At 40.2% G+C, this 27,890-nt stretch overlaps 1 protein-coding gene across 6 annotated transcripts in view; it reads left to right on the forward strand.

Annotated features, from left to right (window-relative positions):
- Window positions 1-27,890, forward strand: part of ATG5 (autophagy related 5) — a 113,945-nt gene that overhangs the window by 63,964 nt on the left and 22,091 nt on the right. For 4 of the 6 annotated variants that reach the window (XM_033512852.1, XM_015621244.3, XM_033512854.1 and 1 more), the window contains one exon: window positions 6,786-9,136. The exons of 1 other annotated variant lie outside the window; for it this stretch is intronic. In XM_033512852.1, coding sequence (XP_033368743.1) covers window positions 6,786-6,922 — 137 coding nt within the window. In that variant the 3' untranslated portion in view covers window positions 6,923-9,136. Of the gene's footprint in view, window positions 1-6,785; window positions 9,137-27,890 lie in introns of those variants that run through there. One more of the 6 variants, XR_004496460.1, reaches the window with a different exon arrangement.

A 27,890-nucleotide genomic window follows, 5' to 3' on the forward strand; every position in this document is an offset into this window, starting at 1 on the left:
TGATCATCATTCCAGGGAGAGGAAGAGAATAAGGACTTTTGTAGTTTGTGTAGTTGAAGTGAGGTTAAAAGCATGTTAAGATTGCTATGGAAAATGAGTCACTTCTAGCAATAGAGCCTACTGCTATGACAAGCAGGGTCATTTTTGCACAAAATGGAATTCACAGAAACATAAGGACAGTCTGGAATATGCTGGCTGAAATAGGCTAGTGTGAAGCTTCTGGGAGCTTATAAGATTCTATTCCTAGTTTAAAAATTCTAAATTCTAGCTAAAAAAAACCCTGCTTAATCAAACATGTAGTAAACTTAGACCTTAGAGCTATAGTTTTTAAAGTATGAAATAGTTGGTTTTAGTAACAAGAACATGTTTGCTGTCTGAAGTACTTGTACGGGGTTCATTCGAACAGCAGGATATCATTTGGCCATGAGATTTGACCAAAATGAACTTTTTATGCACTTCCCATGAAATTACATAGGTATTGAGCTCTTGTTAGTACTCAGTTGATTAAGTATACAGATTTATTTTTCCATTTGATCCCTTTATATTGAGGTTGTCATTACTGTGAATCAGAACACCTTACCATGATTCTGTACCTTGGTCAGTATTACACATACACATGCCAGAAACTGATTGCAGACGTTCCAGTTAGATTGGAGTTTATGAATGGAAAAGCCTGTAATAATGAGTGTTAGTTTCTAATACCTTTTTTAAAAGGTATTGAAGAAAGGTAAAGCATGAATATTTAATTTATACATAAGTTTAGTTCATTCTGTAGTTATGGTTGCTCCCTGAGCAAAGAAATACTTAGCCATGAATTAAAAAATACATTGTATCTGCCTATAGTAAATTTACCTATAGTAAATACTACAAAAGTGATGTTCATAAGTACTCCTTAGCCTACTTCATTTTTTCAGTTTATGAACATGTAAGGTTTTTGAAGCACACACAATGAAAATAATTGTGAAGCTTGTTTTGTTGTAAATGGTACCGTTTTGTCAGTCTTAAAACTGACAGGTTACTGTTAAACAAGGTAGATGCTCTTTGTCAAGTTTCAGGGCTAACAAACTAAACCATTGCTGACTTTATTGAGGTTTGAGGGCTTTTAGAGATGCTACCTACTTGAAAGTGCAAAAAGTGAAGCACGTTCATCTAACATCTGTTTGTTTCTTCTCTACCAAAGTCACTGGTCGGACTGTGAGACTTTTTTGGGGCTGTCTCATCTCTGTATGTCCTAGAATATCCAACCTGAAGTGCATAGAGAGGGGAAGAATAACTTCAGCCACTGTTCAGTGCTTTCTACCACATGTGGTTACAAATTAGAACACAGTGTTTGAATTTGCTTGGTAATTTAGAATAGTAGTTTGTAAATAAGTCCAGTTTCATGTGTGATCCTTGGTGCTAGACCAGAAGCCTAGCTTCCAAGAAAGAAATTTTCACTTTTGCTTACTGGAGATTTAGCCTTGCCCAACTTTGGCTTTAGGCTTTCAAAATTGGGTCAGCAGTACCTTTCAGTAACAGTCTTAGTGGTTGCACACTACATTACTCACACATAGTACATTACTGAAAGCTATGTTTCTGTAAGTAATTTCCTAAGAGATACTACAGAGGTAGATTAAAATCTTTCCAGTGAAGGTGTTGGTGTGTCTCTTCAGATTCAGAGATGTCTGAGGCACCAGGTGCTGAGCACACATGGTTCTCCTGCCAGATAATCTGAGGAGCAGAAGAAACAAGGAGCAAAGCAGCCACACCACAGGCACAAAAAGAAAATTCTGCTCCTTATAATGCTGTCCCAAGACAAGTTTTCATATAATATGGTATAGCCTATTGTCAGGAGTAGCTTTAGTATCATCTTCTCCACAGCATACCATATATTCTGAAGATAAGTGACCAAATGTCTGTGGCCCACTTCACAGCTGGAAAAGCTGGCATCCAATTACGTTACACTATTAAAATGCTGCTACTGCGTGAAACTTGGTTGTGTTTACTCCTTATACATTTTAGTGTCCTTGTCTATAGTCCTGTGGCCTTGCAGCATGCAAGAAATGCACTGTTTGCCCCTAATTTGAAGTACCAGGTTCTATTTGTGTTTTCAGAGTTGTAAAGGCAATTTTATAAGTGGTACTGCCCCTGACTACAGGCAGATTCTCGGACTTGCTATGCAGAGAGCTTGCATACTGAGGATTCTAATTGAGTACTCCAGGGGCACTTTTGCTAAAGCCTGAATATCTTGTATTGTCTATAGGTTAAGGGATTTAAGCCTGCTAAATTGCCCTGACAGGTGATTGCTTGAGGCCACAAATCAGAAGGGAGGTATTTCATCCCACTAAAGAATTTTAAGTGGTACATCACAGATGTAGTTTGGCTAGAGGAGCTGATCTTGTGTAGGTGAAAGGGTATTTCACTGCAGCACTGCTGAGCATTGAGGTGCTAATCTGAGTAAAAACCTGGCTGAAGTAAGTACCTGTGACAGAGGCAGTGCCTTCTCACTATTCTGCTCTCAGGCACTTGAGTCTGTCTCAAAACAAAACCAATATTTTATCCATCTTCAGTTCTTTCTTTTAAATAAAAATGTCACTCAGTAGAAAAAAATTATTTAGATGCATCAATGGTTATGTGCAACCATCTGAATTGATGCTGAATAAGCTGATTTTTCTAATACCAAGTCATTTACTTTACAAGCAGGAACTTACATAGCTGGAGGAAAGAGAAGAACTTACTGTGTGATACCATGACATTGCACATCTTCCCACCATCTCTGAAGTCTACAGATTTTCTTGTTTGTTCTTCTGCTGTGTCTCACTGATTCCTGGATATTGATGGGTTTTTTAAAGGAAGCTGGGGATTAGCAACAGTGACTATTGTAGTTAGGACATTCTCCTTAAAGAAGAGAGAGTGGACTTGAGCTGCCTCAGTTTGAAGGCTTTGAGCCACTCTGTCAAGGACTCACTTGAGAAGCCACAGGTCATTCTCTCTTGCTTCCTTCCAGCAGATGCCTATCTGCAAAAGAGAGTCCTTTGTCAATATTTTCTTGTAGAGGTTTCCTCATCAGGAACATGGAGCCACTTTATAGGTGTCAGAAAAGCAGATTTCTTCTTCAGCCCTTCACTTCAGATGTTCTTGTTTCTCTCAATTTTCTGTACAGAGCTGGAAAGCTTTTCTGACTTTACATGATGTGATTAATTAGCCTGGCCCTGGTCAACACTTGAAGTGTTGCAGCCTTGAGTTAACATCTAAGTGAGCTGAATGTCTCAAAAATGTCTTAGTACGTAACATGTAAGCATAGTTATCTGCCTTCAGGAAGGAGATGGAATATTGTTAAGTTTTACCAAAAAGCTTTATCATCTGTGCTTACAGCTTGCCTCTAAGTAACTTGAGTGGGCTATAGTACCTTCCCTGTTGATACAGCTCCAGAAAGAAAGTGGAAAGAAAAAAAATTAATATTGGGATAACCACTCTGATAGATGACTTAATTAGTTTTCAGGGTGTTTTTGTTTTTGTTTTTTTGCAAGTGCCAAAACAGTGTTTGTTATTGTGCATCACTTCAGTAATATTGAAATACTCTGATTTTAAGTAGTGCTATGAAAACTTACAAAACATATATTTTTATGCTTTTATTTTTCTTGTATTTCTACTTCATCTTGCTCCCAAGAGTAATTTACAGCAAAGAAAAAAAGAAAAAAGAAAGGAAATGATAGGTCATGTGATAAGTAGCATAAAACTCAGTTCTGACAGGATTTTAAGAAGACAAAAAAAGTTGGTGAGGTTATTGGAAAATTTGAACTTAGTGGTTTTGAGGAAATCCTGTTTGTTTTTTTTTCACTACATTACTGAACATTGTAGAATGGGTATTGACAGTAACGATATCATCAGGTCTGGACCCTGTGCACTGCAGATGAGCAGAGTTATTTGCCCTAATTTTCACAGGCATTACCTAATGACGTAGAGTGGCATTAATCTTTGAAATTAGGTTGTTTAAATTTTATGATTTAAATATATGTTGTGTTTAGCAACTTGTACCCTTTGTAGATGCATTTTGTCAGTTTAAAAAGGCTTCTTGTGATCATAGAATGTGGGATGGGGAAGAAGAGGACAGCAGTTGGTGTCTCAAGATGCACCTAAAATCATGGAAAGAAAAATACTTTGTAGATCTGTTCATCTTTTGTATCTCTAAAACAGGTGGATGAAGTTTTCATGATAGCTAGCAAATCATTCAGGACTTAGATCACAGTGGAAATGGATAAGAATTAGCTCTTGACAAAACAAGAATACTCTTCAGTAGTATTTTTAGTGTATTTGCTGTTGACAACTTTTTGCTACAAAAAGTAGAGAAGAGTCTGTATGAGAGAGACTGTGATTTATAATCAGATGTGTGATGGAAAACATGAAAGTTGAGGAAAGTTTTGGTAAATGTGCCTTAAATGAGAGTTTATGGTTCTTAGTAACAAAAGAGGAGAAGAATGTTGAAGTAAAAACATTGGATTTTGTGAAAGAAGGCTGCAGTAAATACAGAATTGGGAGATAAGATCTCTTCAGTCAAGCCTCAAGGGGAAAAGGAATTAAGGAGAAGTGATGCTTTGTCAGAGATAATACTAAAGCACAAACAATGCTAATGCAGAGATTTAGATTTTAATTAAACTGTAAATTCTTCATTGACCTCTGAGGCTTTCTTAGTTTGCCAAGGAACAGAATAAAAGACTTGTATGAGAAAGGGACAAAGCTGGGTAAGGAATAAGGAACTCACGAGATTACCTGCACTTCACTTTTAAGCAAGAGTAGGCATATGCACACACATCTAAAAATACTATGTTGCACAGTAATGGAAGAGCCAAACAAAATGTTTATCATTTATAAGCCTTTCCTCCAATGGCAAGAAAATGATGCTGGGGGTTCTAAAGCTTTTCATCTTATTTTTTTAAGTTTTGGCTAAAAAGAATCCAGTGCATTCTGCCATCTCGTTTTATGCAAATTAGTTGTTTCTGAAACTTAAATACTACTATGAAACATTAAAAAAAGGTTACTAACACCAATTTAAGGAATACCATGGGTACGTTTTAATTTTAAAGTGTTAAATACATACATTTGGAGGTATTTTAAAAATATTTAGATGTTCCCTAACTTCTAAGAAGAAAGAAAACTGGTGTTGTAAATGAATGAATGCACTACCACAACTATGTTTCTTGAGATGTTTTCTTCTGGAGTTTATTCTTTTGACAATCTGACTGATCGTGTTTCAGCCAAATAAATACCTGTTTCGGCTAGAAATACCAGAAGTTGGTTTTTAAATTATGTGCTTTGTTCTTCAGGCTGATCTGCAATAAAACCAGAAACCAGCAAGTGTTTATGCTTAATTTAGTGTGATGATGTGTGTATTATGCCATTTAGAGAATCAAGACTTTGTAGAGAATATACCATATGTAGGTAAAAAATAATAAAAGTTATAATGCTTTATTTTAATAACTGTCTGCTCTTGCAGGAAGAATTATTACTAGCGTAATGTCAACTACATGTTTAAGGATGCTTTTTTTACCAGCATAATTTAGCTGTGTGGGCATAGATAGCTGGTTATCCTACAAACTTCTTCAGGCAGTTGTCAAATCATTTTGGCTACCAAACAAATGCGATTTTATCCATGTTATAAAATGGATAAAATCGCATTTGTAGAAATTACACTACAGCTGGGGCAGCTGAATAAAAGAACCAGTAATGGTACCTACACTTCTAGATTTTGCTCTCTTCCATGCAGCACTTAGTGAGCATGGTGGTCCAGTGTTCTATAATAAGGACACTGGAGGGGGGACATAAAATCCCAATTAGTGAATGCAGTAATACTTTTGAGTACTGAATGTGGATTTCATTGTGGTAGGTCCATGCGAGAATGTCATGGTATAGAATAAAATGAATGAAATAATAATGAAATAGAATAAAATGAAAGGTCACAGTCTACTTTTTCCCCCTTAACCATTATTTGAAGCATATTTCATATGCTCTTCTCATCCCTTGTCTCTGAAATAAATTTTCATTTTTTGTTGTTTTAGTTCATGTCATGACCGTTATGTCAGTTGCTTTAGCTGGTTCCCATCATTTGAATCAAAGGATCAAAGTACTTGCATCCTCCGGGACAAGTATAAATAAAAAGAATTGAAATATTCTTAGAAAATACTCTTGTTATACTGGGAATCATTTTCCTAACTTAGCTTTTCCAAGAGATGAAACTAAGTGAGAAAAAGCCAGTGCCAACTCTGCCTTCGGAGTAATTCAGAAATATTGCTTGTGATTTATGTAAATTATTCTTAGCAAAACAAAATTACTTCAGGAATAACACATGTACTATATTACACATAGTCCAGCTCTTTCAGGGGATCACAGTATTAAGAATATAACTTACCAGTATGTTTTAGGAAGCTCAACATTTTAAGCATGATATATGTACAATTCATATGCCTTACAGCTGGGTGAGATGGATGTGCCTTAACTAGGCTGACAACAAGCTGGGATCATGGTAGGATTAAAAACAACCCTCTTGCAACTAATAAAGAAGAGTGGCACTTTCATTAAGTTTCACTAATTCCAGTTTTTTCTTGGAATTAATTTTAAGTCAAAAGTTTCTGTTTTATATGATACAAATCTCAGCTTTCTCCACGCTGACATTTCCTACTTTTCATTCTGTTAAACGTTAAACTCTGTAACACCAATTAAATCTACCGTAAATGAAGTATGAGTAAATGTTTAATCTTTCTGTGAACTTTGAATGGTATACTAGTGGTTTCTCTTTTTCTTTGAATTAGATGGAGAGCAGAAGACTCAAGTGATGATTCATGGAATTGAGCCAATGCTGGAAACACCCATTCAGTGGCTAAGCGAACATATGAGCTATCCAGATAACTTTCTCCACATTAGTATCATTCCCCGACCTACTGATTGAAAGTCAGCTCTATTCGTATGAGGATCATTCTCGAGCTGGAATTCTAAGGGCATGTCAACTTCTTGCTTCTGTCAGTCTTGACACAGGCAGCCTGACCAGAAAAAAAGAAACCAACAAAAAGCCGAAACAAAACAAGAAGTCCTCACTGCTGTAAGCCAAACAGGAAGAGAGATCCTATCATCAGATAAGGGCAATTGGGCTGATCTTATTTTGCATCACTGCTGCGTTTGTTCACCGCTGTAATTAAATCAGTTGCGATATGAAAGAATTCACAGGACTTCTGCAAGTCTGCTGTTTTCTTGTAAAATATAATTAAACTGAAACTGTCAGCCGAAGAGCAAATGGAAATATGCCACTTGATTGTATTTCTGATTAACAAATAAACAGGGCTGTTTCCTAAAGAGGTAGTGTTTCAGCTTTGAGGGTGGAAACATTGGTTTAATTTTCTAGAAAGTTAGACACTGAGAGATTTGGTTACCAATAGCTTTTTGTAAAAGATCAAATTACTGTAAATCCATCTTTCCTTAATGAGAAGTTCATGTTTACAGTATATGTATTGGTATGCAAATGATCTTTTAACTTTGATAACAAGCAGTGAGAGATTTTAGAGTAAGCCCATGAGCATGTTTTGTCAGTTAAAAACATGCACAACTTAATAATTACAAATACTTTTGTATGCTGTCACTGAATACTCCAGTGTGTTTATTATTCAAACCAGTTTTCATAGACTAGCAATGATGTAGGATAATTTGTCTCAGGAGTCATCATGGCATTTCTTTGTGCTCATCTAAATTTTTTTTTTCTTTAAGAATATATTTTCTTAATTTACTTTGAAAAGTTTTTTTTTAAAAAACTTTTGTTACAAGGATGTTGCAAACAGGATTGTATCCTGCTGTTTATTCCCATAGACTAGGAAACAGTTAAATCATAGAATGATGAACAGATTGCTTTTTAATGATTTTGGGTTTTGGAAAGCTGAGGCTTTTCCAAGCTAATACTTTCTTACATTTGTGGTCCCTGAGCAGTCAGTCCACAATTTGGAAGCTTCTCATCTCATTGCACAGATTTTTTCTTAGTGTAGCAGATGTATTTTTAGGTTATTTGGATCATTTTGGTTTCTAAATGTTTGTTACCATTGCAGATGCTACTCAAACTCTACCAATTTTTTTTTTTTTTGTGTTACGCTAAATTTATCAAACTCTGTGCTCTATTGCATTGTCTGCAGTTTGTGGCTGTTTGTGGCACAAAACTATGTTTATAGTAGACATATTATCCAATCTGTCAAATATTATCCAATATAAAGAAAGCATGACATTTTTCTTTCAAAAATAGTGGCTGTCGAAGCTCCTACTCACAGTCTTGACTTGTAAATGGCCCAGTAATTCCCAGTGCTGTTCCCATTGGTTTCCATGCTCCCTTTATGGTAGGATACTTACCTGTATCTGAAAAAGAAGAAAATGAAAATCAATCAAATGAACAAAAACCTCTTTCTGAAGCCAGAGGGAGGAAGGATCTCCATGGGTGAGGATAGGGTTGAGGCGAAGAAGAGCCCTGAGGGCAGAAAAAGACGGTAGACAGATTAGATACTGTTTAAAATGTTAATGAGGAAATAGCATTAAGGAAATGGAAGGGTAAAGGTACTAATGAAACAAACCTATGCTGTATTTTGCAGGACATGAAGAATTTTTAAAACAAAACAAACCATGCTGGTATGTGTTTATGCAGAATTGAAATATAATATTCTTATGGTGGGATGATTTAGTTCAGTCATTCTAATTCCCAGTTCTGTTTGGAATTTTTGTTACAGTGTTGGATTGGCATTTATAAACTTCCTTAGGCACACATATCTAAATATTTTGGAGATTTTCAAAGTCCTCCCAATGGAGAAAGCAAATATTTTGTAGAGTCTTCATATTTAAAAAGACCCCAAACTTTTGTAGGGATAGTTTTTCCATTAATCAGGATAAGAGGCAATACATTTCAAAAACTGTAGAAGATAGTGTTTCCTTTGTTTTAAGGTAATCTGGAGTGGGTCACTGGCTATTTTAATATATTCTACACCAGCATTTTAAGTATACGGCTCTTCTCATGGCCCATGTTTGGCGGTAAATCTGACTTTAAGGCCTAGCATGGAACAAAGAAATAGCTTGGCTTTAAAACATACTCTTTCCTCTTACTTTAACTATTTAAACTTTATTAAAAAATAAAACAAACTTTGAGTCTGTCTTTATTTCCAGATAAATAAAGATCTTTGTCATTGGATGACAAGAGTATTGAACTAATACTTAGTAAGTAGGAACTTCTTAGAAGAGGTTCTTAGAATATCACCACATATAGAATGGGTTCTGAATTAAAGCAGGTAGGTATCTATTCTGTGTTAAAATATCTGGTTTTGAGATAGGCATGGTGACATTTTGAAATGTCACAGTAAATCTGAGTAATATCTCTTGAGAGAGAGGTAAAAAGACACTCAGAACTAGATTCCAGATTTCTGTACTTTCAAGTTACACTGTTAAATTAGCTTGTGGAAGATGAGTTTAAAATGGGAGAGATGTTTTCTCTACTTCCCTTACCTTTCCTGTCTCCACGATTCAAGAAATTAAGTTCTCTTAACCGTGAAACGAAACACCAGTTTCTCTGAACAACAGATTGAAGAACACAAAGGAATACAAACCAGCTATGCAAACAGCTACATTTAGAGTTTGGAGTATGTCAAGGTTTTATATGTATAAAATAACTAGCATTACATGGAGTTTATAGGTGTGGTTCTAGTAGCATTTATATGTATAAAAAGCACTCGGGTAGAAAGAGAAGCAGTCAAACACCATCTTAGGGCTGGAGGATCTTGACTGCAATTGAAACTGCCAAAATGTGTCCGATTTTAAAATAGCACTTTCCACTGAAGATGTTTGAAGCCTTAATCCTTGCATAATTTCACTAATCTAGGTCAATAATAGAATGAATATGTTGTGGAAACAAATCTGTGATGTAGCTACTAATAGTCATTATGCCCTGAGCTCTCACCATAACTGAGTATAACATGTTGCAAAGGGTAAATCCAATTTGTGATGTAGTTTGCTTGCATCTGTTGCAATTCGGAGGATTGCTTGCTAGACTTTTGTCAAGTGTGTTTTGCAAGGTCACAAGCACTTAGAAACCTCTAGAAACTTGGTTCTTTTCAAAGAAAATCGTGCTGTAGTAGGGGAAAAACAATCAATAGCGCTGTTCACTAACCCTGTCCCTTCAGTGGCTGCCTTACAGTGAAAGACACGTGGAGAGAGTGCACGAGTGAGAGCTGGTGATGCCTTATTTTGTACAGATATGTATATAATTTCTCCTTGTGTATATTGTTACTTAGTGTCCCAGCTGCCATAACAAATCAGACAACTTGTTATTCTTTCAGCTAGACAGAGGTGCTCAAGTATTTTTATTACTACAAAATTAAAGATCAGAATGGAAACTATCTGGCTGAAACTTGCACCTTACATGCTTTTCTGACTATAATTAAAATAATCTGCACTTCAGAGGTTTGATTTCCATCAGTCATATGTATACACACCCTCACTGGATTTTTTCCACAGCTCAAAATTAGCAAAATAGGCTGGTTTTCCTTCATTTTAAAGTTTATCTGAGTCTGTACAAGGCAAACAGGAGGAAGAGATCAGGCCACAGGGGTGAGTCTAAAGCCCTGAAATCGTGGCATGATACAGGAAGTCATAAAGTTTCTTCACCATTTCCACAGTGACCATTTTATCATATGAATCCTGGCCCTTGCAGATTCTTCTTTAATTTGCAGCTTCTCTTTATTTAGCTGATGCTTGACCTCAGCTGAGTAGTGATGAGGCTGTGCCTGCCCCTGGCTCCACAGCTCCCGTCTCTGCCTTGCAGGACTACCATCGGTGCCTTGTGTGTGGCTAAAATGCCCATCTCTGGGGCCCTCCCTGACATTTCTCACACAGCTCCTCCTTCACCTTCACAGGACGAGTTCATTTCTGACAGCTTTTACCACAAACTAGGTGGCCCTGTAGGAAAGCAGTGAGAGAAGGGTGCAGAGGAGAGAGGGAAATGAGAGGAATTAAAAAACAGTGAAGGTGGGGCTTGAGAGAAAATACTTTGTGGGGAGTGAAATGACAGAGCCAGATTCTTGATCTCAGCCAGGTTTCTCATTCACTCATCACCTTACAGCTCCCACCAGGTGCGTTCCTTTCCATCCTTTCCATGAATACAGTGCAATGGCTTTCACCTGCGGGACAAAGCGTCTGGCACCTGTGGCGTTGCCTGGAGTGAGCAGTGCACTGAGTGTCTATTTAACTTTGATGGGTTTAGCACATTGCTGAAGCAGGCCTTTATTTACAGGAGCTGTTTCACAGCTTCCTCCTCTGCAGCAGATCCTTGGCCTGGACTTACTTCATGTGAGAAGTCAGTTTGGGGAGGTCCTGCTGCAGAAAACATCCTGCACAGGCGCCACAGGTCACTGTTCCAATACACTGTATGTTGGAAAACTGAGTCACGGGGATGGATGGATGGATGGATGGATGAGTCACTAGAGGACCTTTCTTTCATGAAAATTACTATTGCTTGTCTCTCAAGTTTTAGTTCATGCTGTTCTGAATGTTTCATATAGAACAGCAGAATACATTTTCAGTGTGGGTGATAAATACCAAGCCCAGTTTTGGTCACAAGCCTTTTCTGTTTCATTTTCCAGTCAGAATAAAATTCCATTATATGGGGTGTAGTTATAGAACAAGATGTCAATATTTGTAATGAGTCTGTTGTAATCATCAGCATTTCTGCACTGCACATCTCAACACCTTTCAGTATGAAAATACATGAGGACTTCTGCTGAGGCATGGTTTTGCTGAGCCACCCAGGCAGCTTTTCTGCCAGTTTGGGAGGTCTGCTCCCCTATGGAAATTCTCTAGTTTTGGTTTATTGTATGTAAATTTATACTTGATGGCTGTTGAGAAAATGACTGGAAGAATAGCCATAATGGCAATGGGAAAAAAAAACAAACAAAAAACTAACAATAAAAAAAGCAAAGCTTAATTTATTGCTCAAATGGAATGTCCTTCAGTAAGAAATCATAATGTCAGTTTTCAGTGAAATTAGTGATGTCCTACTTCTGGTTGTGCATTCAGTTGTTTCAGTGGTAAGAGGGAACAATCCTAATGGGTCAGCTTACAATTGCCTTGAAATATATATATAGTGTGTTTTTAATTAATATGCCAATAACAGGAACTACTTGTTTTTTATTCTTTCTGTTACTAATACTTGAACGCGTTCAAGGGTTCTGCTGCAATTGGTGTCCTCAGGGAAGTGCAGCAGGAATTGTCTCTTCTGGCCTCCATAGATCACACTGGGATCAGTGTCTTTTGGAGGTACCAGAGAAAATAGTTCTCTGAAGGTTACCTACTTGCACTCCTCCCTCCCTTCTTTCCCAAAGTAGATGCCACAATTTTCCATCATGCAATGCTTTTTGTTGTTGTTGTTGTTGTTGTTTTTGCATGCATTGGACAACAAACCAGGTGAACTATAGCTACTGAGCATGGTAATGATCTTCAGGTGTCATTTTGGGGAGGGTCTCTGAAATTTAGGGATTTCAAGTTTCTGAGCCACACCTCTAACAGGGACTTGTTCTGACGTAGCCACACAAGGTTCCAACAAGATAATACAAGGTATAAATTAAATTATCTTTAAAAACTGGCACCAATGTAAAGGGAAGTATCCCCAGCCTTCATTCAGGCTGTTTTTGCTGTTTCTGTGTAATCAGCTTTCTGGATACTTTCAAAAAGCAAACCTCACTGAGATCGCGTGGAGGGAACAGACGATGCCTGTTGCACAACTCCCTTGCCTGCGCCTGGCTCAGCCCTTGGTTGTGTCAATTAACAGTGCTCAAAACCACAGCAGCTCCTATTCCAAAATGCCATTTGATGGTATCGGGACACTTGAGCATTCAGGGGGAAAAAATTGCTTATATTTTAAAGGGAGTTTATTCTTCACCATTAGAAAATGCTGAAGTAGTAAAAGGCATAGAGTTCGTAGCTTCAACAAAATCTTTGCTGCAAGTTATGATCTGGATAGGATAAAAATTCTTCTTCAGTATAATATATGCTTGAAATTAACTCTAATACATTTATGTGTTTTGCTTTGATCCTAATGTGTTGTGGGGTGCTATGCTGAAATGAATGTGGGTACCATAAATAAAGGAGAAGATCCTTAACACCTTAATGTATGGGCATGTGCCGCAGTTGCCACATCATAAACAAGGGCGTAAGCTTTTCAGAGCTGCCCCAAGATAGGGAACTTTTTACCTCCTCTTGTCCCAGGGTAAACAGGTCACTAGTGTCTCTGGGAGCAGTGGAGTGCTTTCTCTGGCACTGGCCAGGGATGATTTCTGTGGATTTCCCAGATGTTCTCTAAGCACAAATGTGCATCTTGACCTGATAGCAATGAAACTGAGTGTTCATCTTAACCTACAGGATTTATGTTCAGTGATTTTGTTGTGTCAGAGGGCTTCAGGGATTTGAAGTAACCTTAGGCATGGGATCATTTTGTTGGCTAGCCTTGATGTTAATTGTTTGAAACAAATCAGACACTAACATTTTTATGAAGTTTCACTGTGGAGTGAGATAAGATCAAGTGTAAATGGTGTGACTGGAAACTTCTTGAGAAATATTTAGGTTTATTTTGCAGTATCACATACGATGACAGGAAAAAGAGAACACTCCTCCCTGTGCTGTCTCTGCTGAGGGTTTTGGTGGGTCACTGTTTACCTGAAGTGATGAAGTGTCCCTCTGCCATTCAGATCATGTAGTAAGGATGTTGTTCCGGTGGAAAAATCTCCTTGCCCAGGATAAGGGCTGAACTAAACCTGAGTCTGGTTCTTCTGAATTCTGACAATAACAACTTCTTTGAGCACAAGCCATGTTGTTGCTGCTCAGTAAGTTTGTAGGTTTTTTCTGGATTTATTGCCTTGTAGAGATAAAGGCTGCTGTTTGTTCTGAAAAACTACCTTAACAACTGAAGAACACCTTAAAAGTTTTTCAAACTAGAGGGGAAGCTAGAGCTAGGAGGAGCAACCTCCCATGATGTACCAGAAAGAGAGAAAACTCAAATCCTGCACTTTCAATAATTTCTCAAGCTTCTTGATGCAGCATAAATGAAAGGTTTCTCAGTAAGTTGTGTGGGGTTCACATAGGGAAGAGAACTGGGGGTCTTACTGCTGCTTGTGTTGATGTCAGTACTTCAGAATTGGCAAGCAGAGCTTATCAGCCTCTGCTGTGAATTTGCTGTCTTTCCTCTGCAGGGATGTGGAAATTCAGCTTGCAGGAGAACTGCCATTTCAGTTTTACTGGGGGAATGAATTGGTAGAAGCTTGGGAATAAAAGATGTTGTCTAAAATGTTACTTATGGCAGAGGATCCTTCTCAGAGCCGTGTTTAATCCTGGTGTGGATCAGGTCAGAACTGGGGTTGTGCTGAACCATCCGCTGATGTGTTGAACAAGTCTGTCAGTAATACCTGTCTGATGGCTTGGACCTCAGAAGGGACAGATGGTTTATTACATGGTTCACAGTGCAAACTTTCAAGACTGTGTGATCCTGAATTTGCAAGATGGCAGGGTTTGGTAAATGATGTACAGCCCATGTGGTTTTCTTATGGAACAACTCTTTCATGGCACGGTACACCATTAACATGAGGAGTATTGTTTTATTTATCTCAGCTGATGTTCCTCTGAAACTGCTTGGTGGGTAATTTTAATGAATGTGTGTCATGGTTTAGGAATGGTATTCCACATTTTAGTGTTCCCACTGAAGCCATTCCAAACTGTGCTCTGCTTGCTCACTTCCCCCTCCCCTGCCGTGGGTTGGAGAGGAAAATGGGAGGCACAAAAGGTAAAGATCACGGGCTGAGGTGAGAACAGTTCACTGGAAACAGCAATGACATGAAAAAACAACAGTTGGAGCAGCAATATTAACGACAGAAGGCGCAAGAAAGGTGAATGATTCACACAGAGACCCCCTGACAACACCCAGCTGCTCCCTCCACCACTACACTGGTCCAGAAGGGAGCACTTCCCCTGTCCTGGAAAATGTGAGGGGGTACAGAATAACCTCCAAAAAATTAACCCTGTCCTGGCCAGAACCAGGCCGATGTGGAATGGAAGTCACTTCACTGGCAGGTACAATAGCTGCTCCCCTCGTTTGCTTACAAATGCCCCAAGCAATCACATGTGACACCTTCCTGCAAATGAGGCAAATCCCACTTGGCACTCAAGCCACTGAGGAAGAAAACTTTTATATTGTAACATTAAAGGCAGACACTTTGTTTTAATCACTTGCCAAAACAGCTGAAAACAATTATTAATTAATAGGAAACATTAACTTTTAACTTTGCAAGCTCTCCAAAGAAGTGTCTGTGACAACTTGCATCTGGATTTATGGATAATTTGGATACAGTGAAAATAGGCATCGTACTGCAAAGGTCGACTGCTTTAAATTCATTTTAAGTGTACACATAGTGCTCTTAAAATTAATATGCTTATAAACTTAAATTGGTTCAGTTGGATGCCTTTTGTTCTCTTTGTGGCTTCATTTGAAGCAACAACAAAAAGCTGTGCTTGTTTGTGTGTTTAACCAAAATGTTAAATGCAATTAATCCACCAAAAGCATACAAATATTTTTTGAATAATAGAGGCGCCCCTTTCACAGTGTCTTTGGTATTTAGCACTATGGTTTGGCGAGTAGAAGGCAACTTCTTCACATCTCATAAATAAAATTTTAAAAATCTTTTACTTGGCTTGTTTAATTTGAACCAACACAGTGCAGCACCCTCAGCTTTTCCTGTCTGCTTTGATAAGGTTGAGGTTAGTATGTATGGTTGGTGGGAGGCGGCATTCCTAATATTTTAGATTCTGGATCCTACTTTCCCTTCTGAAGAGCACTGTGTCTATCAAATACAGCTCCCAGGAAATCAGAAAGAGAGGGATGAATATTGCAGTCTGAGACAAAGGTCCTGTTCAATCTGATTCGGGGTGTGACTGTTTGGGGATTCATCATTCAGCTCTATTGCTTTTGCCTCTTTTGTCCAAAAAAAGAAAAAATTCCTTGGACTGGCAAAAACACAATACCCAAAATATTTCAGCAAGATCAGACCACAAGAGTTAGTTTGTAATTGAGGGTCTTGAGACATCCCAATTGTTTTAACAATGGGAGAGTGTCTCCTTAGCCTGTTTGCTTCTAGCCAGTCCACTTCCCAGTTATTGAGCAATTCATGGGGAATCATAGTAATCATGACTTCAGTAACTGCAGATTCTTTATCAATTAAAATATCGTTTCTAGCAAATGTGAGAACTTTGCTTTTTACAACTGCTCCTAAGACTCTTCTCTTAGAAAAGGTGTGTTTTCATCCTTTCTTGCTTTCTCTTCCCCACCCAGCACAGTGCTCTTGTTAGAAATGGGGGGTTGCAGTGGTGCAGATGCATGGGTGCAGCAGCTTGAGTCAGATGTACAGGAATGAAAGGCGGTGCTGCTGCATCAATGGAGTGACATCTCTGCTCTGGTTGATAATGGGCAATAATCTCAGAAATGGTGATCATATAAGTACCTAAGGATTTTAGGGGCTGAACTATGGCAACTGCTGTGCTTCATGTTTGTACCTGCTGAAGTCTTACACATTTATCCTGAAATTACTTTTTATTACAAACAGTGGCTGTTTGCACAAAGAACTTCATAATCTCAAAGCGGTTATCTTTCTTCAAATAGATAATTGGTTCATTACCAGCTTTTTCTCAAAAGAAGGGGAAAAATTTACTAGTCTAATACTTCTGAAAGGCAGACTGAAAGGGAAAAAAGTGATTTCTGCAGTGGTTGAGTATTTTCTATACTTCTGTTCTCTACCAGCTGTTGCTTGATACACTGCTCTGTCTGGAGACTTGCACTAAACATTCACCCTATCAAGCATAGGCTAACAGTGGACTGCACTTGTGGCATCTCCACAGCTTTGTGGCTAATCACAAATGAAAGCAGTAGGTTGCTTCTGGTTGCTCACTGGTGTATTAGATTTCTAGTAGCAGTACCATTTTCAGGTTTATAGGTTGTGTGTGGCAGATGGAAATAATTATTTTCAGTGTGCTCTGGGGTATTGCTAACTGAACAAGAAAGACAGTGTGGCTTCCCTCTCCCACCAGCCAGGGTTTAGGATGTGCCTAGTTGGAGTGCTACAAAGATCTGGATTGATTCCCAAGTTTCATTTTGGTGGTTTTCATATTTCCACAGAAGCAATTGAGGGATAAATGTAAATTCCAAGTGTCAGCTTCCAGGGAAGGTGTGAATCTGATCTGAACTGCTCTTATTGCGAATGAGTTTTGAGTAGTCTCGGTTTTAATGCTTGATTTTTTCATGGGCTGTGGTAATTTGGGGTTTGTTGGAACCTGTGAGGCTCCTTTATGCTAGTATTGGTTTGTGCCTTTTAAGCAATATCCTTTCCAAAGCCCTCAGTGCCATATTTCAGGTACAACTCCCATGTAGCAGAAACTTCCTCCAGCTCCTGAGTTTCCTAAACACAGTCTGGGACTGCAGCATCCTCTGATGCTTCTGCATGTAAGACGTTGTTTGGATTTGATCTGTTCCTCTCCAGCTGTTTGGGTCTCCCAGCTCTGTGAAAATAATGGGATGTTAAAATTTTAAAATTAAAAAATCAAACATGATTTGATATGTCAGCTTCAGAGGACAACTACTGACTCCAGTACACCTTTCTGTGCTCTGCTGCCCTGGTTTTGACTGCTGTTTCCCATTACTGTGGTAGAATGAAATTTGTGTTATCCTCAGTGTTATCCTATGCTTACAGGACATGGGGACCAGCAGGTTTCCATGTACAGAAATCCAGCATTAAACAAGTGATTTGGTAATCTTTTGAAGTTGTCCAGAAGGTAAAATGCATTGTGCTGCCACAGAGCAGTCCTCAGAGCCCTTTATATGGACAAGCTGTTTCTTTTCGCTTGGCCATCTTGTTTGAGATACGAAAGTACCCTCCCAAGCCTCTGTCTTGGCTTTCATCTGTATCTGAGGAGCATTTTGCAAATGAAAGCTGGGGGGCTGTGGGTTTCCAGTACTGCAAACCCCAGTTCTGGAACAGGGAAATGCCTCCCTGTCCACACAGACAACATTCAACAGATGCTGAATTTTGCTGTTTTTTGATGTCTCATGGCATAAAAGCTGTAGTATGAACATTGAGGAAAAGCCTTTTTCCCACCAAAACTCGAGCAATCTTACAGATGAAGCAAAGCTGCTTCCTCTGTCCTGAAGATAACACCAGGGAGAAGCAGGGACGTGCAGAAATAAATGAGGTTTGGTCTAACATTTTTCTCACATAAGATTAGCAGGACGATATTAGTTGCAGTTGAAGTACCAATATTTGTTCTATTTTTAAAACAAAGAAATGTTGATTTGATGAAAATCAACAGGAAAGAGTGTAGGAAGCTGCTGATGTGAAAAATTTTCACATCATACCAAGACAACATTTTTTTATCAAATTTTTTTTCTTTAAGGTGTCATTTTGCAAGTTTGCATACTAATGACAATGTTTTGCTGCTACAGCTGGAGGAAATGAGACTGATTAAAATTTTCTGTGTGAAAACCTGTAGAAGTTGACTTCAAAGAGAGAAACGTCCATGAAACATGAATGCAGCAGAGATGTTCCACAGGGATATTTCAGATACCAGGAATATGAACTGTTGTGAGCATCTCCCCTCTCAGATTTGCTTAGATGGAGATGCATTGATAGAAAACAGAAGGATTTTGATAAGCAGATATTACCTGCAGTCAGAGCTGAGTAAAGAGGAAAAAAAAGGTAGGTCCCTTTCAAAACAACAGAAACTCACCAGGTTAATTATACACTACAAATGGTCCTACTCCTCAGTCAGTGGAGATGGAAAAGTCCCTTATTAAATGTTATTGGTACACATGGAACTGCAGTCTTCAAGCCTATGCCAGCTGCTTCTGAAATCTCAGCAGAGGATACTGCAAGCTGCATGGCCATGTCTTTCTCTGAAATCACGTGGTTTAGCCTACAAGTGAAACATAATTGGGTGAAATGGAAAGGTTTGGATTTAATCAATGAGTTGGGATATGGTTCACCAGCTTCTGTTGCTGTTCTGCCTTGTCAGTTGAGAAATACCAAAAACTTTGGGCAAGATGAATTAGTGAAAGTAATGCAACAGCTTTGATAATGTAACTTTCATGATGGCTACAGGATGGCTCAACACCAATTATACATGATAAGTAATAAGAGTAAGCTAAAATTATAGCCTGACAGTGCTTAGGAGGGGACTTGGAGGATGTGTGTAATACATTTGCTTCCTTCCAAAACTTGTTGGACTAGCAGCCTGACTACAGGAAAATCACTGTAATTTAGCTTTTGCTGGCAGTATCAGCAGTGGAATCTAGGGCATAAATACATTGCTTTATGTATATCTTAGCCCAGATCTAACACGGGAGCAAATGAATATGGGAAAGCTTGCAGTGCTGTTGCTTCTCCTTTTTTTAAAGAGGAACAGGGACAGCTCGGGCTTGGCTGTGCTGCAAAATAATCACACACTTAAAAACATTACATTTATTTCATACAAAACACCTTATTGAAGGGAGATGTGAGCTCAGGTTTTTCCCTGTCCAAAACAGAGACCCTCAGCCAGACAGCAGGGCTAAACTTAAGCAGCCACAGAAGAGGCAGATGAGGAAACTCACAGTTCAGGTCTTTGGGCTTGGCACAGGAAGGCAGCTCCCATTGCACCCAGCCCCTGTCCAGGATGAAAGCAGTGATTACAGCAAACCTGAACTGTCCACATGCCTCACATGTGACAGAAACATTTGTGTTTCCTTCAGCCTGGTCCCTGGGAAGCATCTGGCACAGCTCATGAGCTTTGTGTGTCTGGGGCACAATTTGTTTCTTATGGTAGTCAGAGACTACAGACAAGAACTGTGGTTTTAAATTTTAGGAGAGTAAGGTAGCCAAGCTTTATACTTGCATTGGATACTTTCAGTTCCAGCTCCTGTGAGCTGAGGAAGGACTCCTGGTGACATGTTTTGCCAAATGAATCAGCAGAAGCAGACTCAGCCAGCCCCGAATGTGTCACTGGCCACTTTGGTGGCCTTTTTTGCCACACTCGTAAGGAACCCAGGAATTGCTGCTGGAGACATAAACTTTTGAGCTTGTGCCAGCATGCACCTGTTAACAGGGCTTTGTTGAGGTCTCTGACCTCCAAACATAGATAAGCCGCTCTTGTGGGTTAGGAGATTTGAAGCTGCCGGGCTGAAATCCAGCAGGTTACAACCCAAGCTCTTTACCTTTTTGTTGGTTAAGAGGTGCTTGAACTATTTGGCAGGGAGCCAATGAGGTCTGCTGGGTCTGCCATGGGGCAAGGAGTTATGTTAAAAGACCCAGTTTCTAATTAATCCAGGCCTCTGTAACTCTGTAAGTAGCTTGCCCAAAGTCACGTCGGTGCAGGGTCACCCTCATGTTCCCAGTGTGAGACAGGGCAGACGAGGCCTCTGCTTCTGCTGAACACTGAACTTCAGTACAGATCATTAGCAATTTGACCTTGTCAGGAGAAAAGTTCTAGAAATTATCTGTGTGATTTTATCTTGAGGGGCAGTGGGCAGAGCAGAGCTAACTGACTGGTGCTTCTCTCTTGGACTGGTTTTTGAGTAACATAGAACTCTGCATGGGGCTGTTCTTGGTACGGCTTCTGTTTACAGGAGGTGAGAATTCATAACCAAAAATTAGCCTAATTTTTTTCTTCTTTCTGCATTTCTGATGCTAAGTACAGGGTGTGGGGAAATTGCTTTGCTGCACCAGTCTGGAAGTGTTACTGCAGCTTTGACCGAGGGTACAGGAGATGGTCCTCGCTGCCAGATGTGCCTTGGCTTTATTAACTTGTGTTATTATTTTTGATATGCTTTTGGTTCATGGCAAGTATCTCTCAGAGGTAATCTGTCCTCTCCTGCACTGAAGTATGTCACATATGAAAAAGTGATGATGTGGTAGCTCTGTGACAGAGGTTTTTGGTGTAGCAGGGCCATGCTGAGCACCTGGGATGGGATTTGCTAGGAAAAGGCCTGATTGACATGATACTTCCATGGTCAACCCATCAAAGCTGTGAGCAGCAGCACAGCACTGGCAGTGCCAACTCCTCTGCTGCTGGTTGTGACTGATGTGGTGATTATCTGCAATAAATGGTGAATCAGTGCAAACTCTGGATGTGCCTGCCCGTTGCTGTAACAATTCACCCTCTCAGGGGCTTTCAGATCCCTCAAATTTTACTTGCTCAAAGAAAATTCATTTAAAAAAACAGGCTGATAACAGGAAGTTTATTCTTTTCATTAATATAATCTCTGTAAATACAGTGTGTTTGTTAATATGGTATAAATTCAGCTGACATAAAAGATCTAAGAAACAGAACTCCTGCCTGAGTCCTGTGTGGTGTATATTTAATGAATTTTCACTTAACTATCCATTAATATGTATTAATATAATAAACATGGCAATCAAACAATACAGTACTAATACTGTTCTGAAAGAAAACCACATTGAGTAAACTAAAACAACTGCATTTCTTACTAACCTACACAATGCATTTAATTTAAAAGGAGAATTTATAGTATTTGAAATATCCTACCACATACTGAAACTTTTAGTGTAAACTGCCACTTTCTGACTATCACATATTGAAATACTTGTGGTGCGTAGTGAAATTTATGTTACATTGTGTAAAATATATAGTGAAACCAAACTGATGTATAATGAGACACACATGTGCCTGCAATGACTTATCAGTTCCATTATTTTCTAACTAACATTATTTTCATGATCTAGTTTTTCTGGGTCAGAGGAAGAAAATGGTGAAGACTGGGAGTGATACTACAATGGAGAGTGTAGACCCAAACTTGTACACAAACCTAATCAAGCTGAGTTATCCTTTGTCCTTTCCTCAGATAAATTCTAAATGTAATGTCTGCTAATGGTTACAACATGTCTCTCTTTCTCTGCCAAAGCTTCATTACGAACATCAACATCACCCCAGCAAGGGAAATACCACCAGCCACAAGTAGAGAGGCCTGGTGCCCAATTCTCAGCAGTTTTTACCAGCACGGGGCTGCTGCACAAGAGATCCTGGTGAGCTATGTGGGGCCTTGCAGGAGTACCCTCGCACAGGCTGGGTCGTTCAGACCCAGTCAGGTTTTGTGGGAGGGGGTAAGTAGACATCCCAGACCTGACCTCCTTTGCCCACCGGTGCTCCACACCGCCTGTGAAGGCTCAGGGCTGATGGGCAGCATCGCTGTGACCTGCAAAACATCTCTCCATGCTGCCCATGTTTGTTTTTTCTTTCTTAAGTTAGGTCCTGACTACACAGCCAAGCATCCCTGCCGGGCAGGGCAGGCGGGCTGGCCGCTGGGTGTGCCCTGCTGCCGGCAGAGGAGGGCTGTGGCAGCCGGTCCAGCAGCTGCTGGCCTCCTGCTGACCCGGGGTGCTCCTCTGCAGCGCTGTCGTTTGCAATTCGCAGTTGCTCCCCAGCTTCAGCGGTGGCTTGGGCTGAGGATGGCGGCTGCTGGGCTGGCTTGGGAGGTGCTTTCATCTCAGCTGACTGCGGTCTTTGCAGGTCCCAGCTGGTGCAAAGCTGCAGGATCTCTCCAGCTCTGCCCACTCTTGCCCAGAACTCACTGCTTGGACCACAAACAGACCGCTGTTTCTGAGAACTTGCCAAAAGAGAAGCTGAGGTCCTAATGCTGCTCAACCAAAAGAGTAGGAAATAAACCACAAGTCCCACACCTCCTTGACGATCCTCTTCCAAGCTCCATTGGAAAGTTTTCTTTTGTGTTTCCTTTACCTGGTTTTGCAACCGTGCCAGGACGACCAAAGCATTTAACACTCGGAAAGCGATATCTGCCGTGAAGTTCCCTCTTTCTGACCTGCCTCAATAACACTGAAGTCAAAGTGTGCTTATCCCATCCTTGCACTGGACTATTGGCCTTTTGCTAAACCAAAGCAAGCTGGGTCATACTGAAATTGAAAGACCTTCCTACTTCACAGCTGTTGTGCAATCGATGCTCATCAAGGATGGTTAAAGGCACAAGACAAAACACACCCTGCATTTGAGGGTAAGGTGTATTAACCTTTCCACTTGGAATGCCTAATTGCTCAAATATTGCCAACATTGTTCAAACTGCCAGATATGTTAGGGAACAGGCAGAACAGGAGGGACAACTCTATATGAGGGGTATGACAAATTTATTGGGTAAATTGTATGGGAGTGCTTAACCCTTCTCTCTGTTCTGTTTTTTGTAAGGACGGTTGCCAAGTGGAGTTGGTCATGACTAATTCATGTGAGGAAACAGCACGGAGAAGTTAAACAGCAACAACCAGTTTAATTTCACTTGTTACCAATAAGGCCTAACTTAAGTTTCAAAAGGAGATGAAAGGTAAATTTGCCATTTGCTCTCTATGTTTTAAAAGCTGCAAGAGAGCTTGAAGAGTGACATGCTCTGTATTACTAATGCTACCTCTGTCCTTAGAGCAGAAGGAGGAGACAAGAACAATTTAATTTCTGTGTATACTAGGACAAAAATTCTCCAAAGCATAGATTTTGTGTTTTGTTCTACCCCATTCCTAGCTTTTAAAAATCATTCTAGAGGTACATTAGTTATCTCTAGGGCAGAGCACACATATGTGTCAGTGCCAAAACTGACCAAGATGATACAGGAACATTTTCAAGAGGGAGAAGAAGGAAACATATCCTAAGTATCTGAGCATCAGCTCTAGAAAACCATGCATCAGGTATGAATATTTTATAGGTGGTACAACCAATCACCTGCTGCCTCTCTTTTGGTTTATCTTATCTCCCCTGAATCAAAGGGTACAACAATGGTGACAGTGAGTGGATGAGGTACTGTGTACTTAGACAACATTGTAGAAGATGATTTGTCAAGAGGGAGACAGAAACCTTTCATAATGCTTGGAGGAAAATTCATAGGGTAATCCCATGATAATAGATTTTTAATCCTTGGTTGTTTCCTTGTATGATACAAGCTAATGAGTGTCACCCACTCCTTTCTGTAACTTCCTTGAGATAGACCATTTCTTTTTGAAAGATGCTCAGTCCAAACTGAATTCCTTCAAATGTCCGAAATGAATTCCTTCATCCCTCTGGCTAGATTGCTATTTTGGTAAAACAGAATGAAGCAAAACTAGAATCTTTTCAAAGGCAGTATATGGAATTTTTATACCTTTGAGCCAACTATGGGAAAGCAAGCACATGGCTGAGCTTTTGTAAAATCAGGTTGAAACACAAGTCTCTTCATTTAAAATCCTTCTGAAGAAGACAGTCTTGATTTAAGTGTCCATTACATCAGTTGTAGTTGAAGACCACCCAAAATGAGGCTGTGAATGGGCAGATCTGCCCTCTGCTGAGCCAGGTGAATCTCTGTGAAGAGGCTGAAGGCAAATGGCTCTTGCATACATTAGCAGCTTTGCAATTTTCTCAGCATCCACGAAAAACCTGGGAGTGATCACTTGTAAAAGGGACACTGTGCTAACATGGACCCAGTTATTTTCTTCCCTAGCTGCCTGTATCCAGTCATGGAGATGTCAGTGTCCTAACAAGAGCACCAGCTCCATATCACTGGGTGTTCAGCTGCAGAGAAAAGTATTAGCAAAGGAAGATGTGTCAAAATAAGGAAAACCCTAGATAAAAAAAGAGTAATTTGGTAATATCAACCCAGCAAAACACTGAAGGGAAGCTTTTGGCTTCCAAGGAGCCAGACAGCATCGTGGATGTTACAGTCTGTCAAGTCATGGGTGAAATTTCATGTCTCAGAGTCAAGTTGGAGATAAGAAACTCTGGACCTTTCAATGTAGGAGAGCTGAATCTATCAAAATAGTTTCATTTTGCATCTACAGATTGAAAAGATGTTCTTTCTTTTTTTTTTTCTTTTTCTCTCTCTTAGTATTTTATCTCATCCTTGTCCTTAGTTGTGTGGGTCCTCTCACTTATTAGGCACCCTCTTTTCCAAAGAAAGGTGGTGCTTCACTGCTTCACCAGAAATTCTCCTCCTGGGAAGACTGAAGAAGCTGGTGGCCACCAAGTTGCAGCACTGGCAGGGATCCAGGAGCCTCAGGGATGCTCACCTAGAAGGCAAGAGGACAGGGATGGGCACAGGGATGGGGAGAATGAGAAAAGTCACAGAGGTGGAGAGGAAGAGTGGAAGGCTCACCATCCTCCTGTGCCAGTCTCCATCATGGGTGACAGACCTCTCCTGGCAGCAGTGCCATGGCTAGCAGAGATGCTGGATTGATATATGGAAAGTGCCAGTCCTGCTGTGTTGTGCAGCCATACCATGGGACAGCCAAGAATGGACAAATTTTGCTAGAGTTTGCCCAGGTAGCAGGTGAGAAGAGCACTGAGGCAGCAATCTCAGGCACTCAGAGGATGAGAAAAGCTGGAATTAAGGTTCAGTTGGTCCTTCATGGATGTGTGTAATGATGTGGTTGGTCTTTACAGGATGTGTATTGCCTTTGCCCTTGGCCTTTGGAGCTGGGAACCAAAGGAGGTTCTCAGGTGTAAACCCCACACCTTGGAGGGGTCCTCTTGAAAGAGGAGGGATAGATGGAAGGACTTTTGTGGTCTGAGACCAGAGTGCTGCCCAAGGGTAATGTTTTCCATGGCTGTTACCCAAGGAGCTGTGCATTACATGGAGCAAGTCACTCAACCTGAGTTTTCACAGGTCATATAGTACAGCTATCCCTGGTCTGTCTTGGTTTAAAGGTGTTCAGGATTCCCAGCTGACCCCTGAGGTCAAGATAAGCTAAAGTCAAATAGCATGTGGGATAAACTGCCCTGAAATTCTGGACACCCAAAGAGAGTTTTTGACTTTAAACTCCTGTATTTTGTTTCTTTTTCAGTCCTTCTTAGGGATACCACCTCCCTCTCCCACATGGACACCGACTGACACAGGTGAAGCCTTCAGCCATCATTCCAATGGATCCACTGAAAGCACTCAGGACAAATGGCCCCAGCTGGAGGGTGGGGCAGGAGCAGAAAGGCCAGAGCCATGTAGCTGGACAGGAAGATGGGGTGAGAGGGATGGCATCCCTCCCCCGTCTCATGCAGGACAAGCATTTCCTGCCTTGTGCACTGAGCAAGGTACAAGTCCTGTGGGAAAACCAGTGTGTGATCCTGCAAGCAAGGGCTGCTCCTGAAGCTATGTGTGGACAAGCTTAATTAATTCTGTCTCTTCATAACATTTTTTTGGTGCTTGACATTTGAACCTTGCTTGCCCTGCAGTAATGCAGGGAGAGAGGTGAGTGAATGTGAACGAGTGAAAGTGGTGTCAGCATTTTGATTAGAACAAGGTTTCCATTAGATACAGACACATGTCCAACCTGGTACCTGTTTGTTTCCAAGCCATGCAAAGGCCCACTCAGTTCAGCACAGTTCTGGGGGCCCAGGCTTTTAATAGCATGTAAGATTAATTTCTGGCAACAGATGAGAGTTAATACATTGTGTTTAAATCTGGGATGAGTTGTTGACCAGCTGTGGTCTGTGTGCAGAGATACCAAATGCTTTTCTTTGGATAATGTCAGTTCCAGCCTGCAAACCACATGTGGGTCAGAGGCAAGACTGAAGACCAGCAAAATTAACCCATGTAATCTTATGGAGCCAAGTCTCTCCTGCAGAGCATTTGGTGCAGTTGTCCTCTAATGATCTAAGCATTTCAGAAAGTTCTGTGTGAGATGGCTCTTTTTTCAGTGCAGCATGTCAGTCAGTGCTGCTGGGAGGTTTCTGCCCTTCTGTCTGCACCAGAGAGGTAAATTAGGTAAGCAGAGGCATGAATTATTTGCATGAAGCTGAGCTGGCGAATATGTTATCTCAACAGCAGAAAAGGAAATGGTTCTCTATAGATTATTAGTTACTGGAAAAGCAAAGGCATGTCTTTTGTTGCCACCACACCACTGGTTTGACTGTTGAGTAGATATGGATCGATATATCCCCTTCCTCCTCAGCCCCCTTGCTCTTCACATTTTCACTTAGGCTGAGGTGAAGAGGTTTCACTTTAATTTATGTCATTCTTGTATTGCCAAATGGCATGCCAGCGCAACCGATCCGGGTGTGATCTGACTCTCTGTTGTGTGCTCTCACATGCAATCCCCTCGTGGGAAAATGCTGAGAGAAAATGGAAATTTAAGCTGTGCACCTAGCCACTGTGGTTTTTTGGGTTTTTAATAGTGCTTCTTTTGTAAGGTCCTTCGGGCAGAGAGAGTTTGTGTAGAGTTCAGGGTAGTCATAGCCCATACGTGAGGATTTCTAAATATTATGATGTTGTAGATAGTACCATAAGCAACTTGTTCTCTCTATGAACAGCAAAACTACATGCAGTTACAGATCAGAGGATCTCAAAACAAGGTACAAATATTAGTCCTACACCACAGCCTGAACAAGTCTTGTACCTATTCTACAAATGAGTAGGGTGCTGTATGGGAAGGTCAACTGACTTGTTCCAGACCTCACTACTAGTAAGTGGAGGTACCAAAACCAGAGCACATCTGGCTCCAGGGTCCTTGTCTTTATTGCCTAGCTCTGGCCTTGAAGTACTGAAGTTTTCAGATTAAAAATAAGGAGTTTGTCATTAAACCTCCTTTATTAGATAAGCTTGATCTTGGATATATTTACCTGTCTTACTGCCTTAGTGTTTAGATTGATCCAAATAATTATACTGAAAATTAATTTTTAAAAAATTAAAGAAGGAGAAGAATGGCATCAACTGGTAGTTCCACACTTAAACACCCTGAATCTGGGGTAGATGAGAACTGTAACTGAACTCTGTGTCTGGATCCACCTCTTGATATATTTTTGAAGTCAGACTTGCTTGGGGTTGAGGCATTTCCTTGTGTCTAATGGATGCAGAGGGAGATAATGGG

This window comes from Parus major, chromosome 3 (assembly GCF_001522545.3).
Source record: "Parus major isolate Abel chromosome 3, Parus_major1.1, whole genome shotgun sequence".
NCBI classification, from domain to species: Eukaryota; Metazoa; Chordata; class Aves; order Passeriformes; family Paridae; genus Parus; species Parus major.